The following is a 15,861-nucleotide window of genomic DNA, read 5'->3' as shown; positions in this document are numbered from 1 at the left end:
CGATCTTTTTTTAACCTTATGACAACCTTCCCATGTTTTTAATTATGGCATGCACACAGAGGGTAAAACCAGCGACTGATACGGCCTTTTGAACCCGGCCGACTTCACCTTCTTCCTCAGAGCAGTCTAGTATTAGACGGCATGTGCATGTTGATATTTTGAATGCAAACTGGTGCGTTAGTCCATGTGCAAATGATTTGTCTTCCACTTGATATCTTTTTGAACACATTCTAACAAATTAAATTCAAGCATGAGAGAGGGCACAGGCTACAATTCACAAAATATGAAAACAGAAGACTTTCAGAGTTTTATTTGTGATAAAAGCAGGCACAAAAGGCTCATCGAAGGTCTTTCACGTCACTAAAAAGAGACCTCAACATCAGGAGGAAACAACACAAAACAACAGAGGAGGTTTGGAGAAATCCTCTCACTGATCAATTCATTTATTTCAGCTCTTCTAGTCCAGCAGAAAAGTGGGGGAAAAAGCTCCAAACTGAAATACAAGATAGGCACAGTGAACTTTATCATAAACTATCTGTTATTGAGCTGACTGATCAGCTCAGGATCAAACTACATGTTTCAACTGCGCCACTCAAACTTTGACTCAGGCTGCAAATGTAGAAAAATACTCCAATATAATTAAAAAACATCTATTTAAGATTAAAACCGTGGCTAGTGGTTTCTATAAAGTTTGTATAAAGACTCAAATATGCTCCATACTAAACACAGATTCATCAGATGTGTACTTGGGTTTGTCTTCCTGGGAGCGTAATACCACTGATGACCTGTAGAGGCAGAAAAGGAGAAGACACCGGAAATAGAAATCCCTTCATGGAAATCTTGTGTTAATGTGTGCGTGGCTACAAGCATAATACATAAAAAAAAAAAAAAAAAAAACACCGTGTCTGGCCATCAGACACCTTCTTTCTAGTGAAGTTGAAGACATTATGCAACTACCATTCAACCAGGCCTAATTTAAATGTAACCGCGAATAAAGAAAGATACACATTCAGCAGTTCTGAACCGGTTTCATAGATGTTTGGATTATAAACTGGATATAACACGTCATTGGAATCAGTTCTCCTACACCTCCTTTGCACCACGGACCAGTTTGAAGCATTATTTTTCCACAGAGCAGCATTTATAAATTCACCTTAACGATGCATGAAAACAGAAAGTGACCGAGTTCAGACAGGAGAGCAGCGCCGACGGAAGCAAAGCCTTTTTCAAATTAAAACCTGATGGTTGGTGGCCCGATTTAAAAGACGCACGGCAAAGTTTGAACCACGAGTGAGGGCAGCATATCTGGGCCTCTGACGGTTTCCTTCAGCTCGTCCCAGAGGATCGCAGCGTGACTTTAAACCTTATTCCAGTTTTTCAAAATGGCCCCTGCGGCTTCGATAGTGCTGTCTTGCTGTAATGGAGGAAAAACAAAACAAACAAACAAACACTATGTATGTGAAATAATACAGAAACACCCAAATATTATTTTGTCCCACATAATTTTAGAGTTTTGTTGTTTTACCTTAATGAAGCAAAAGCGAATATACTTCTCAAAGTCTTTCTTGGACTCGTCTCCAACAAACGCTGTAACGGGGATAGCTGCCAGTTTCTGTGGAAATCACCGTTACGCTCCGGTAAAGCAGGATAAACAGACTGCGGACATGCGTTGAGGCTCAGCACAGACACCGGCGTACCTTTTCTTTAATCATCCACTTGACGAATTTGTAGTCGTAGGCTTCATCGTCCTGGATGTGTGACAGGTCCTGATCTACAGAGGTCACAGAGCGGGGGGACAACATTAAACCTGCGAGGATACAAGTTCAGGCCACAAGGGGGCAGCAGACACCGGCTGGTTGTGTGAGAACCCTCCTTTCTGAACCCAGTTCAGACACTGACATGTGAAATGAAGAGATTTCAATGTGTTTTGAGTTTAGGACTTGACCCTGTGCCACTCTATGAACGCATCAGTCTGCAGATGTGTGTGAGACTCACTGAGGGACGTCACGTCCACCAGCATGAAGTATCCTCCCTCTGGGATGACGGGGGTCATTCCCACCTCCCTCACGATGGCGGCCATGCGGTCCCTCTTCCCCTCCAGCTCCTCGGCCAGCGAGGTGAAGTAGCAGTCCGGCTGGCCCATCAGCTCGTAGTTCAGCAGCAGGCCCTGAGCCACGGCCTCCTGGAGACCGACACGGCCAGACGCTGCGGTCAGCGCCGACCCTGCAGAACCACAGGCCCGGCAGACTCACCTGTATGGGTGTCGGGCAGGTGTACACCGTGTTCTGCATGACGGTCTGAAGGTGCCTGACCAGGTGCTCGGGTCCGATGGACCAGCCCAGCTACAACGAGCAAACGTGACATATTGAGACACCGCGAAATGTTGAGGCGCGACTTTTTTAATCCACGTTATCCGTACTTTCCATCCTGTGACGCTGAACGTTTTCCCTGCGCTGCTGACGGTGACGGTTCTGTCCCACATGCCCGGGAGGGTGGCTACAGACACAGGATACAGCAGGAGTCACCGCTCTGCTCTCTGAAGGCCGAACTACATTAATTCAGGTCTTCTTTGAGTCACTACAGTGACTCCTGTTCACACCGAGGCCCTCCACACAACACTTCAAGCTGAAACGCCTCGTTTTTGTGTTTTCATGTAAGAAAATGTTTGCGTTCCCCCTTTTGCTTCAGTTTTTGAAAAGTAATTTTCAGTGGCTCTGACCATTGTCGTCTAAAGTTTTCACCTGAAACTGATGTTGTGTCGACAGGGAACAGGAATCGTCCCCCCTGGGACAGCGTCCTCTTGTTCTGTCCTCCACCATTAGTACATCCTCAGCATTTCTTTCAAGTGTCCTCGTGTTGTTATGCTGAAATTCCAGTTGCTAATCCTACAATTTTATTCTTGAAGTAATTGGAAAACTCACAGATGGCACAATGATTTTGAGCTTAAGGAGGATATCATCAGAGATTGCTCCATTCACTGTGGAGTGGACGGGCACTGCTCTAGTGCCACCGCATGCTAATTTCTCTGCTTTTGAGACTGAAATGTTTACACTCTACTGAAGTGCTATGGATGATTGAGAATGCAGAGTGGGTAAGGAGTGACAAGCCCACGACTTACAGTTTGAAACGGTGTCATATGAGCCAACTCTCAGATAATGTAAATGATCAGAGAACCCAACATGGTCCCCATCGCAATGATTTCAACCCCGGAAGCCATCGTTAAAAAGAAGTGAAGTTGCGTTAAACAACAGTCGAAACGCCAGCTTGTGGTATTCCCACCATATCGCCACTGCTGCAGACAATGTACACTTTTGTCATAATGTCAGCGGTTCGGAGAAATATCAGCTCTCCTGCAACCTCCTGGGTAATTTCCTACTTTGCTAACAAGACTGTAAGGAGGAGAACATACCGATCTTGACGTGGTGGTGGCCCTTGTAGGTGAGCCACTCGTAAACCTCGTCGCTGAAGCACAGAGTGTCGTGCTTAATGCAGAGGTCTGCGATCATCTGCAGCTCGTCTCTGCTGAAAACCTGTCATGAACAGAAGAGAAAACTTGTCTTCTGGCCGGACCGAGAGCGAGACCACTGTTGCAAACGCACCTTCCCAATGGGATTGTTGGGCGTGTTGATGATGATGGCCTTCGTCTTCGAGGTGAATTTACTGGACAGCTCATCTGGGTCCAGATACCAGTCGGCACTCGTGATTGTCTTCTTCCCAGATTTCTGTCAATTTGGAGAAAATCATTTGTGTTATGGAATTTTAAAAAAAAACCCCAAAGTGTTGAAACCTGATGAACTGTGTTTGACTGAGTTCGAGGGAAATGCTATTGTAGAAGGGAGTGCTAGCTATTCAGAGCTGGGACGTCCACACGCATAAATGTGAGGAGAAATGTCAATAACTTTCATGTATTATAAAAAATAAATACTACACCTCTGCGTTCATGCTGGTTTGAAGATGATGTGAACCTGCTTCAAACCTACCAGGCGTAGCGGTATCAGCACAGGCTTGGCTCCCGCCATGCGCACCATCGGTACGTAGCAGTCAAAGAAAGGCTCGATGATAATGACCTGCAGAGAAGTACGACACGCCACGTTGTGCTGGGTACTGTGTGCCGGACTGAAGTTCCCATGAAGCACTGTGAATGTGACGCGCTGTCACCTCGTCTCCTTCTTCCACCAGGCCTTGTATGGTGCAGAACAAGGAGCCGTATCCACCCACTGTGACGAGGATCTCTTTGAAGGGATCGATGTGGCGACCACAGACCTTCCCGTACACCTGGGAGAGTGCATTCACCAGAGGCGGATGGCCCTGTGGAAAACACAGCACCAACCCTCCTTATCGGTGAACCTCGCCAGAATCAACTCTTTGTATCTCCTTTTGAACTGGCATTGCTTGAACGATACTTTAGTCTGCATTCATAACTTATTCCAGATTCTTGCGACACACTTTGTGGCACAAAAGCTTTTGAGAGTTGTATGGACTTTTTGCATTTCAAACTATGTCATGATTTTTTAAATGAATGAAAACTGCAGCTGTGAGTTTTTTTATTGTCTTCAGAATTTGTGATTATATGCAAAATGGTGATCACTATAGCATTATCCTGGTGGCTGGGAGGAAATGTAAAGGGGGACTTTGGTTTTTAGCCTGGACTCTGAGACGTCCTCTGTCCTCTGTTTAGGCCGCTCACTGGAGGTTAATGCCAGACCAGCTGTAAAGTAAAAACTTTAAACCCTGACACCAAGGAAACATACCGACTGGTTAATGTTTGAGGACGGGGGGGCCGTGGGAATGGTCTACGAAGGAGGTGGGACTTTGGGAAACCAAACAGGATTGTTTCAGATTAAATTAGAGAAAATCCATTTGGGAGTCTTTCATTGAGTCTTTCCAAATCTTATGAAATATTTGACACTTTCTTTCTACAATCTCTTTGCCGTGTTGGGTTTATCGATTCATGGTTATGAGGAGTTTTTAGGAAGCTTAAGCAGAATGACAGGCTCTTCTGCACCAAGACTTGACTTAAAAGCAGTTAGGAGCAGAAACAAGTGAGGAAAACCCCTCTGTCCCAGACGTTCTGGATCAGGACCTGAATACTAAAGTAAGTCCAGTGTGAGGCCTTTTTCTTCTCTATTGGTCCAAATCCTTCACGCTCTCTTGAGAGAGAAAGTAGCGGCGTGAAAAAAGGTCAGAACGACCTCCAAGTTTGATTTCTTTTTTCTAATAAATGTTAAAAACTGATTTGAAGAATTTAGAGAAAGCAGGTGACGGCTCTTGCATTAATATATCTGTAATGCGTTCACTGCAGAACGCTGCGTGACTTACGAAGCCTCTGGTGTACTGGTTCATCCTGTCCACCATGGCAGCCTTTGCGAGAGCCTCTTTCACATAGGAAGGCGGCGGGATGTCGGGGAAGCCTTGGCCCAGGTTCACAATGGACGGGTCGGCTGACAGAGCAGTGAACGCCACCCTGTAACAACCAAGGATCAAACTAAAAGTGGAGCTCTCAGTTTACCGGTCAATCTACATTTGTCCACATCCAGGAGAGGCAGGACACGCTTGAGGAACTATGTCTCTCGGCTGGCCAGGGAACGCCTCGGGATCCTCCCAGCGCCAGAGTCTGGGAACGGGGCAGTCTGGGAACGGGGCAGTCTGGGAAGAGGGCAGTCTGGGAACGGGGCAGTCTGGGAACGGGGCAGTCTGGGCGTCCCTGCTGAGACTGCTGCCCTCGTGACCTGGCCCGGATAAGCAGCAGAAAAAAGATGGATGCACTAAAAAGCTCAAAATTCATATTCGGTTTTCTTCCAGACATGCTTGTTACTAGTAATATATTATAACATCTTGTTATTTGACAGTTTTTCAACAATTTGAAGTGCTTAAGAGACACAGAGCTCCCAAATCTAAACATGGTCATTTGTAATTTTCAATAGTCTCTAAATTCAGAAACAAACTCGTATTCCCACCAGAGATACTGGATAGCGTCAACATCCTGAATGCTAATATTTTAAAAGCAAATATTTCACCTCCAGTGACCCAGACTGGTAAAACGCTGCCACAAAACACTTGATATGTGAACTTTAAAGATCTTTATTTTGTTTGTTCGTTTTTGTGGCACAATGAAGACGTGATGAGAATGTCGATATATTCACAAAACCAAACAATTAAGACCGAAAATGACCACAACCCCAACCTAAAGCCATTATTAATAAAGTTTGGGCTGACCGTCGTTAACACACCATTACGAGCATTCTGTAGCACAACATTAATTTTTATTGCTACACATAATTATTTACTGAATCGTCTGGATCGTCCTTCACTCACCACACATTCTTGTCCAGTCCTTCGATTCTTTTCGTGTTAGTGTGCCGCGACATCATTAAGTTCTGCAACATAAAACCAACAAAACCATCAATCAACGGTTAAATGTCAAAAGTAACAACAGCTCAGTGTGGTTTACCTGAAACCGTCTTTTCACCTGAACCACGAGAGTCTAACAATGAAAAGGGAGTCGGCGAGCAGCAGATTTCACTCAAGTCTTACTTATCACCACACTGCTGCGAGGAGCTCTGGCTTTTGTGCAACAATGGTAAAATCCGAGTTTAGTGTGGATCTATTTAGTAAACATTAACAAATAATGGTGCAAGGAGGGAACGAAGCCCGATGGGCTTGGTCAAAGGCTCCACCCCTGAGAGCAACCATGTGTTTGGCGTCGAGTGCTGATGTCTGAGCAGAGACCGTCTATCTAAACCCATTTGCACAACAGCTTCTCAAGTGAAAAGGCGCAATTTTTGTTTCAGAGCAAAATTTTTTGTTTACACAACAACATTCTGAAAACGACATCCCTTTACATGGAAATGCCAAAAATGATATATTTTTGATTTTGGGCCACTCGTGGGTGTGGCTGTCTGTTTTTGCTATGAAAACACTACTGCAGCCCTCCCGGATCAAGCTACACAGAAGAAAGTCAGTTGCCGGAAGGAAAATAGATACTATTTCAACATAAAAAGGATTTCAAAATAAAATCTGTGTCATCTTTTTGCCTCGACATTTTTTTTTCCAGTCCTACGAGCAGAATACACAGAAAACGCTAAAGAGCAATGGAGCTGGCTAGTTCGGCTCTTCTACTGAACTCCTGGCTCTATAGTGAACCCGTGTGAACTTCTGTTCTCACGAGTGCAGATTCCGCCAGTATCGCCAGATTGGGCAGGTTTACATTTCACGTTTGGAAACAGTGAGTCAGACCTGGCAACCCTGCCGGAGCCTCAGGTGACCACAGACCCGCCGCAGGCCGAGTGAGGGACAGTCTTGTAGAAACGCCGTACCGGAGACACAGCACATCCAGTGTGAACCCAGCGCTACTGTCCATCAGCTCGCACGGTAGCTGTGTTTCTGCTGTCGACGCGGCAACGGAGCCCAAGCATTTCTACACAAGCTGCACGGACCTTTCCGACTGTAACAGTACAGCAGCACTGCCCGCTCAGTGTAAATGTGATCAGTGTTCCTGTCTGCAAACAGTTTCATCTCAAACAACTGCAACCAACTTCATGGTGTGCACAGCTGCAATGAGTCACTTTTTAATTTGACAATAAATCTCACAGGCGACACGCGAGCGCCAGCCCATTCTGCTATTCCATTTTATTTTGTACCAGAACTTCATCAGTGCTGCCGTTTGAAGCAACTCCTCCACCTCCACTGTGTGCTGTAATGGCACACCAGTGTTGCTGTAATCTTGACCTTGTTAAACGTTTGACAAGGTGTGTGTACACACACACACACACACACACACACACACACACACACACACACACACACACACACACACACACACACACCTTTAAATCATTCACCTATATTGACAGCTGTAAGCAAGAGTGGAAAAAGTAGTTTGAATCGTGACTGAAATACGGTCATTTTGCTGCAATAATCATCATAACTTGCAGTAATAATCACTAGCCTGGCTTTGTGTGTTACTGACTGGTAGAATTCATACCTTTGAGCCTATCTGTTAGACATTGAGACAGAGTGGTTATAGAGGAAGACAGAGGTTAGATATTGATGTTGCTGAATCTCTAAAGACAGAAAGTGTCTCAGTCACTGACCTCAGAATGGCACCTTAAAAAAATAACAATCCAGTTTGTTAATTACTTTCGGTTAAAGTAACCACAGCTGCCTGAGTTTCATCCCCAACAAAAGCCTCTAACCATGCTTTTTTTTTTTTTTAACTGCATGTGTTTCATCACTACAGCATAATCAAACAACCGAATCAACAAACTTTGCGAAACCTTTCCTGAAACCCACGATGTCACATGCGTGGCTGTGAAAGCATTTTCAAAGTCAGCTTACCTGTGAAGAACAAAGCCTCCTCCTGCAGGTTCGGTGAGCTAAATGACACAGAAGGGTGGAGGTGTTCAGGACCTGCCGTGCAAAGCTCATGCTGTATCGAAACAGAAACAAGTTGAATCAACAACGAAGAATGAATTATTTCAGTGGCAGCGTCTTCCTGCTATGCTTCAACCATGCCACGCCGCACATCTGTTTGATTCAAGTGGTTCCATTATGCAAGTAGTGACCTTTTGCACAGACTTTCTTCAGTGGGATGGCAATCATGAAATGGATTTGATTACGGGAGTGTGCTTCTCTAAAGCAAACAGTCCAAAGCAGTAGCTCCTGACCTGTTTTACTGCTACTCCCAAAATTGCCTCCATGGAGACACAATCTTCAATGTGTGCCAAAACATTACAGTAAAATCAAATACCATGCGACACACCCACTCTCTCCAAGCATTGTGAGGTTTCCAGGCCCTGCTCTAAACCTGTTAGGCCCCAGGGTTTTGGAGGCAAGGTTCGCCTAAAATCACCTATCTATATAAATCAACAATATCTCCACAATTATTAGGGCAATATGCATAATCTTGGTCTCAGCTCATAGCTAAGACCTTACAGAATATAATTCCAGTGTCAGAAACACTGAATTTTAGCATGCCTGAGCAAATTTTGATAAAGAAAAGGAAAAAAAAATTAAATTGTTACCCTCGCCTATTTTTTTTTTAGGTAACACACTGGAAAACACCATGATAACAATGTAACAACTCATAAAGATGCCACTGCCTGCATTCAGCAACTCCTTAACTACAGCTGTATCAAGTTACATGAGAATAGCACAAAGCACATACATTTTGAAAAGTGTTTAAAGTGGATAGTACCAGTAGTAAAAATCCCCTTTGCAATACGTGAACAACAATCTATGTAAAGGGCACATAAAGAAAAAAAGGCAATGTGCTGTAGAAGCCCAACAAAGTAAAATGTGGATGTTTCAGAATAAAAAAATTGCCAAATATATCACAGAAACAATAACTAATTGCCATTCGTGTGCGTCTCGCTCTGCAATGTGTCTACATCCAAGATGGGAGCAGAGCTCGTGCGGTTACGCTCAAAGACATCTCCCAGCTGGATGATGCCTCAGTGACTTGTAACATATAGTTCGAAAGCTTGCTGTAGAAAGAGATGTAGAATGTTAAAAAAAACTTTAAATTCCCAAGATTGATGACAAGCCCTCAAGATGACCACAAGAGGCAGCACATCTCATTTTGGCGCATGATGCTCTTCTACTATTCCAGAGGATTATGAGGTTAGTTTTGGTCAGAGGAGAGCGTGGGTGGATGGAAAATGACTACAAAACGGTAAGGAAATAAAAATAAGATGTGTTTGGCGTGAATAGTTTGAGATTTGGTGAAGAACTGTGAAAGAATCATGCATCTGAGGAGATGGTTGTGAAATGTGAAGATCAGTTTTGCCCCTGATGGGAGGTGGCGAACTGTTGCACATATATTTTAAAGTTGTTAGAAAACAAATACTCGGTTTTCAAAGTGCAGCTGTAGCGTTCAGTTAGTGAGATTAAGGCTTCTTGTTTGAGCCACAATTGAAAGAAATCATCCCCACAGCACTTTGGTCACTTTTTACACTTGTTGAAGTCTTGCATACAGATGTTGGAACCAGTACCAGATCCATCAGGGTTAAGCAGTTAATCCAACATAGTTGACATGTGGTCAAAAATTTTTGAAAAAAGGCCAACTTGATATATTTCCAATCTATTCAAATGGACTTCAACCCCAGGCGGGCGCATGACTCATGAATAAGACTAAAAAAGTGCAACACTGTATCCAGAAGCATACTGCCATCTCCTGGAGTTAATGATTGATAAGGTTGTTTGAGGTCTCATGGTTTTAACTGCAACTTCAGCGTTAAGAGCATAATAACCCCACTGGATCATAAATGTTCTTTCAGACCTGTGTATGGAATATAATGAATAACAACGATCATCTAATTACCTTGCAGTTTTTTTTTTTTTTTTAATTGTGAAGTACAACCCAAGTGTTTGGTGACACTGTGCATGGGTGCAGGACAGTGGAGCTCACAAGGACTCCTCCTCTTTGGGTAAATGAGCACCAACGGAGAGGAAAAAAACAACTGTAATGGTTCAACAGCATACTGCCCTAAACCTGCAGCATCTCAAATAGCCTTCATATAAAATTATTGTGAATATCGATGGTCTATTTTGGTCCAGCGTGTGAATTCCTCAAAACAAATCCCCATCCCTACCCGAACCACAGTTAAATGTTTCCACAATCTGTCCCAACTTTTTCACTTGTCTTTCTCCCAAATGCAACTAAAATACCAGAAAGTCTCCTCTAAAAGAAAGTCTCCTCCTCTGAGTCTGGTTCTACAGAAAATCCTTTCTTTTTCTTTCCAGCATCACTTGTGCATGGGTATAAAAGTGTCTTAAAATGATTGCATTGCATTTGGCGACATCTGTATTTTATTTTGGTGAATTGGACTGTACTGAAATGATAAAGTACCATGTGGCAATGTGGCTCTTTATACTGTTCCTTTAACACTGACACAAGACACAAACTTAGAGTTTACTGTGTTCATCCGATTCGAGATGACCCCTGACCTAAAACAAGTTTGATCCCCAACACTTTCTGTAAATTAATACTCGGCCCTTCAGCAGGTGGCGCCATTGCGTTTCAGCATGAGTTCTCACTAACAACAACAAGGTGACACGAGAGATCCACGAGCCTTCAAAACTAAAAAACACAACTGGTCGAGTTATAGAATAGTGGTCAACAAACCACCTGCAGAAGTTACAGTCCGATTCACACACGCATACACACCCAGGCTAAAGCTAGCCTGATGGCTCTGCTAACGGTAAACAGTGAAGTTAACAGGCTAGCTGTCCCGTTAGCTTTCAGAACCTGCAGCGCCACCGATGAGCAAGAAGCACGTACCGTGGGCCGTACGGGGATTAGTCACCGGCTCTGCTGCTGCAACTTACATGTAGTGACTGAAAAGAGCAAAGCAACGGGAACTCCGGAGGTTTGCAGCCGCCTGGAGGAGGAGGAGGAGGAGGAGGAGGAGAAAGCCGCCCGTCAGTCACCGGAGGGAGGGCAGCTGCGTTCAGGGTCTATCGGAATAACGACGCTTTCACGTGTCAGCGGAAGACTCAAATGAAAATTACTAAAAACTTCAAGCAGCCTGTACTTATTTTCTGCATTATATTGTGAATCTTATGGCACATTAATCTATGTCATCACTGTGTCATATAGAGAAAGATCACAGTTTAAACCAGTGTGATCTATGATTTCTTCTATCATAGTTTATTCGATTAAAATGTTTAAATGGGACCGGAGAAGGCTCATTGAACGCATCACTGTCCCGTGACACTCAGTGACGTAAGGGCGCGCGCGCGCGCGCGCACACACACACACACACACACACACACACACACACACACACACACACACACACACATATGTATATATATATATATATATATATATATATATATATATGACTATCCACTCAATGAATAAATAACTAAAACTTTTCAGTCACTTTTCAGCCTTATTCATTTTGACTAATAATTCACCTGATGCCTCATATAAACAGCTGATGACAGCTGATGGTGTTACAGTATGTGAGTAGATTATTTCTTCTGCTCATGCACTCCCTTCTATGTAGATTTACTGAATGATGTGTGCAGAAAACAAGCAGGAATTATAAAAGCAGTAGAACTTGACCATGGTTGAGAAAATCTTTTAAATACAAACTCAGAGAGAGAAAAAAATGTTAAGAGAGTTGTACAAATAACTCCCTGATAGACTAACAGCTGTGGTCGGTGTATCATGAAGATGTTTGAATATCCAGCAGATAAAAACACACTGGTGGGGCTGAAGACTGCTGCCTTCAAAGCTAAAGATCAGAACCTGAAAAGTGAGAGAGAGATCTTTATGATGTAGAATCCAAACCAGGATTGAACGTGGATCACTTCATTTGGCGTGCATGTATCCATCCATCCATCCATCCATCCATCCATTGATGTTTATCCACTTATCTGTGTACAGATCTTTTTAATATGATTGCTTTCGGCTGGATTGAAATAAACACCTATGTAATCAGGGCCTTCCATTCCCAATTAGCATATCAAAACAAACTCTGTGGGTCATCCTGTATGGTTTGGTAAAAAAAAAAAAAAAATCGGTAACACTTTACTTGAAGCACCCCTGTATAACACATTATAAGTAGTTATAAACACTCATGAATGATCACAATGCTTTATAACCCTCTATACAGCACAGGGTTAGAGTTAGGTCGTGGCCCTGATTGATGTTATAAAGCATTGTGATCATTCATGAGTGTTTATAACTATAGCTACAAAGTGCTATAATGACATTATAATGCTTTATAAATGTACTTATAATGTGTTAGATGTGTGGCAGCACCTATTAGTGATCAGTGAAATACCACACACCCCAGTGTAATCTAATGGCTATATTTACCTCCGCCAGGAGGTTATGGAATCACGTCGGTTTGTTGGTTTATTGGTTTGTTGGTTTGATGTTAGCAACATTACAGAAAAAGTAATGGACGGACTGCAATGAAACTTTGTGGAAAGGTGGGTCTTGGGCTAACTTAGAATCCATTCAGTTTTGGTGACGATCTGGATCACTGTCTGGATCCAGACATTTTTTGAAGGATTCTTTATCATTGAGAGATAGGGAGTCTTTCACATAGTTGGGCAGGCCCGACGACATACCCGCGGCTTGGTGACTGATCTGACCTCTGATTTGACCTGTGGCGGAGGTCTGCGCTCTTTGAGTGCCAAATTCTAGTTTATTACAATAAACCCACTATAAAACACACTTATGTGCCATTTACACACAATTGTTGTTGACAGATATTAGATAGATTAAAATCACATGTTTCACAGTTTGTGGCTACAAAAGCTGCAGAACTGCACTCACTTGGCAACCCTTTCTGTACGAGTTTAATGTGCTCAGCAATACTCAGTAATATGAGAAATATTCTGCCAGCAGCAGTGTTTAGCACAGGAATTGTCTATTACTGTCATGAATTCACAAAGAGCTTGAAACGGAAGAAAATTCAGAATCCACCAAACAGCAATGTTTTACACACTGCACCTTTTGTTACTGAGTGAAAATGAAGGATTGGACTCCTTAAACTGAAAAAAGTCAAAAAATCTGTAAAAAAAAAAAAAAAAAAAAGACTTCAGTTATTGCAGTTCCAGTCAAGTCAGGCCTGCAATATGTGGCTCTGGAGCTCAGAGAAGCTCTCAGAAAATGTAATAAAAAAAAAAAAATAAAAAAAACTGGTTTAACTTAATTGACACATTGCATAATTAAACAATACTCACGTGGCTGTGATAACAATTACAACAAAAACAGCACTTTAAATAGTGAAGGAAAGCAAAACTGAAAGAAGCTGTCAATTCTCCTTTTTTTCCATCTCCCCCTGTTCTCCACCTTCTTCCGGAACAAATTAAACTGACAATATTTAACTTACAAAATACTAAAGTACAGACGCTAAGTCAGAAAAACACAAGGGCTCGTTAAAAACTCTGGAAAATCGAGCTTACGGAAGCCCGAGAGGCTCGAAACACAAGATCGAGGGCTTAACTCCCAGGCGCCACCTAGTGGTACATGACTGAGAGAACGGCAGCAGAACAATGGATACACCAAATAAAACACTGACGTGAGTGAAGCACGGAGGAGGGCGATTTCTGATTGTTTGTTTGTTTGTTTGTTTGTTTAAAAACCAAGAGAAAACCAACAGAAGGTGCGGGGTGAAGAGCAGGAAGTGTGTTTTTTTCAATCGTCCAATCGGCTTTCTCTGACGGCTATTTCCCGTCATGCACCTGAACAAGAGGGAAAGAATCTGTGGCATTGTGACCGGAACCGGAGCAGGTGAGCCAGACGATGTGAAATCTATGTCAGACTCCTCCCACCGACCTGGCAGGAGTCGGTTGGTGGGGTTTGGACCAACTTGTGATGTGGTCCCACCGGGAGTCAGAAGGATCTCCATTGTATGCAATTTAAATAGCGCTCAGTCCCCTTACTATTTTGTACAGTGGTCCGGTCTGGCTACTCGCGCTGGACGTGGTGCGGTAGCCGGACAATATGAGCCTGTCTGTTCGTGCTGGACGTGGTGCGGCAGACAGGACGACCACTGTACCGGGTGTGAGACTAGGTTGGGGAACCTGCTCGGGGACCGTGATCAGATGAGAGGTCTCTCTGGCCCGTATCTCACACTTTGTTTTTTCAGTAAAATTTTTTTCAAAACTTCTTATTACGGAGATGTTATCATGAGAAAGAGAAGTTTTTTTCTTAAAGGTCTAATACAGGATTTTCTCGAAGACACGAAGCCAAACGTCTGTTACTCACTTTTTGAACAACGCGCATGCGCCAGACCATCCGCCCGGCTCTCCTGCTTCTCCCAGGAAACGCGGAAGCGTGCGAGCGCGATCTCCTCTTCTCCGGACGTGCACGGCTCTGTTTACAGTTTCTGCGATCGGCCTCGTTCATACATAAAGTTTGTTTTCCGAAACAGTTACAGTTTCATTATGTCAGACTCGCCATCGGTAAGTACCAGCTCAGAAGCTCACCGGCTACATAAACACTCTGAATGCGCATGCGCAAAAGGGAGAAGCTTATTGGGCGCAAGCACGTAGAACCGCCTTACGAAGCCAGCTCGTCAGAATGATTGACAAACAAACCCACCAATTATTTAGGTGATCCATCCCGAAATCGAAATCCTGTATTACACATGGCACAGCATGGAAAGAAATAGACAAAATACAGAAAAAAAACCTTTTTCAGGAGCCATTTTTCCTGATTGCACATTAGTTGTATCCATTAATTTATACAGTTTCTTAGATGTAGTTATTATAAAGACAAATTTTGGATTTCTCAATGTTTTGTTTCAGCATTTAGATTTCCTGAGAGAATACAAATTGGGTTTGAAGTGCTACAAAGAGAATACAAAGAATAAAAACCTCCAGCAAGTCTATATTTCTGCCTTGATTATTGCAGTTATTACTCATTTGTATTTCTTTGAACTGAATGTAGAGACAGTCAGAGGATTTCTGTGTGATGGAGCAGGAGTCCACTCCTGGTCCTTGGACATGTCCTTGGTGGAGAGTCCGTCCACCACTGCACAGGGCTGGGAGCTGGTCTTGCTTCTTCTCTGCTTTTGAGGCAGGAGACAAACAAACAAATCATTCTGTACAGGAGGTGAGGAGCAGCTGAGAAACCTGTCCCTGCTCCTCAGAGACACATGTTTGTTTTCACTCAGCTTTATCAGGTTGGAAATGTCTTCTTTCAAGCTCCAGACACCGTCTTTGTCCTTCTTCTCCTTATCGTGAGCAGCATCGACCAGTTTCCAAGCTTTGTCCAGCTCCTGTAGTGGAGGCGAAAGAGTTCAGTCAAATCCCCACGACGTCTTGATGTTATTAATGTTACATTTTAACAAGGCTCATTAAAAATACAGTCAGTCTGAAAGCTTCTCAAGA

At 43.3% G+C, this 15,861-nt stretch overlaps 1 protein-coding gene across 3 annotated transcripts; it reads right to left on the bottom strand.

The window, feature by feature from the left end:
• Window positions 1-295: 295 nt before the first annotated feature.
• Window positions 296-11,420, bottom strand: LOC115382169 (kynurenine--oxoglutarate transaminase 3-like). Of its 3 annotated transcripts, none has more exons than XM_030083846.1 (14): window positions 11,282-11,420; window positions 8,338-8,428; window positions 6,316-6,377; window positions 5,320-5,464; window positions 4,159-4,308; window positions 3,981-4,067; window positions 3,600-3,722; window positions 3,410-3,530; window positions 2,420-2,496; window positions 2,253-2,342; window positions 1,996-2,182; window positions 1,698-1,771; window positions 1,526-1,612; window positions 296-1,414 (listed from the first exon to the last, which is right to left on the bottom strand). In XM_030083846.1, the coding sequence occupies exons 2-14, from the start codon at window positions 8,425-8,427 to the stop codon at window positions 1,358-1,360; spliced, it is 1,350 nt and encodes a 449-aa protein (XP_029939706.1). In that variant the 5' UTR covers window position 8,428; window positions 11,282-11,420; the 3' UTR covers window positions 296-1,357. The 3 variants fall into 3 exon arrangements, with proteins under 3 accessions (XP_029939706.1, XP_029939707.1, XP_029939708.1); XM_030083847.1 differs by having other exon boundaries at window positions 11,329-11,416; XM_030083848.1 differs by having other exon boundaries at window positions 8,338-8,375; window positions 11,282-11,394.
• Between the last annotated feature and the right edge of the window lie 4,441 nt (window positions 11,421-15,861).

This window comes from Salarias fasciatus, chromosome 23, assembly GCF_902148845.1.
Source record: "Salarias fasciatus chromosome 23, fSalaFa1.1, whole genome shotgun sequence".
In the NCBI taxonomy this organism is placed as follows: domain Eukaryota; kingdom Metazoa; phylum Chordata; class Actinopteri; order Blenniiformes; family Blenniidae; genus Salarias; species Salarias fasciatus.
The sequence above is the reverse complement of the archived record's forward strand: the minus strand, read 5'-3'. Positions and strand labels throughout refer to the sequence as shown.

Coding starts and splice junctions, on each gene's coding strand:
- LOC115382169 (XM_030083846.1), bottom strand. CDS start 8,427: ATGAGCTTTGCACGGCAGGTCCTGAACACCTCCACCCTTCTGTGTCAT. Junction 4,068..4,158: donor TGGTGGAAGAAGGAGACGAG/GTGACAGCGCGT, acceptor ACTTCTCTGCAG/GTCATTATCATCGAGCCTTT. Junction 3,723..3,980: donor TGCTGATACCGCTACGCCTG/GTAGGTTTGAAG, acceptor CCAAATTGACAG/AAATCTGGGAAGAAGACAAT.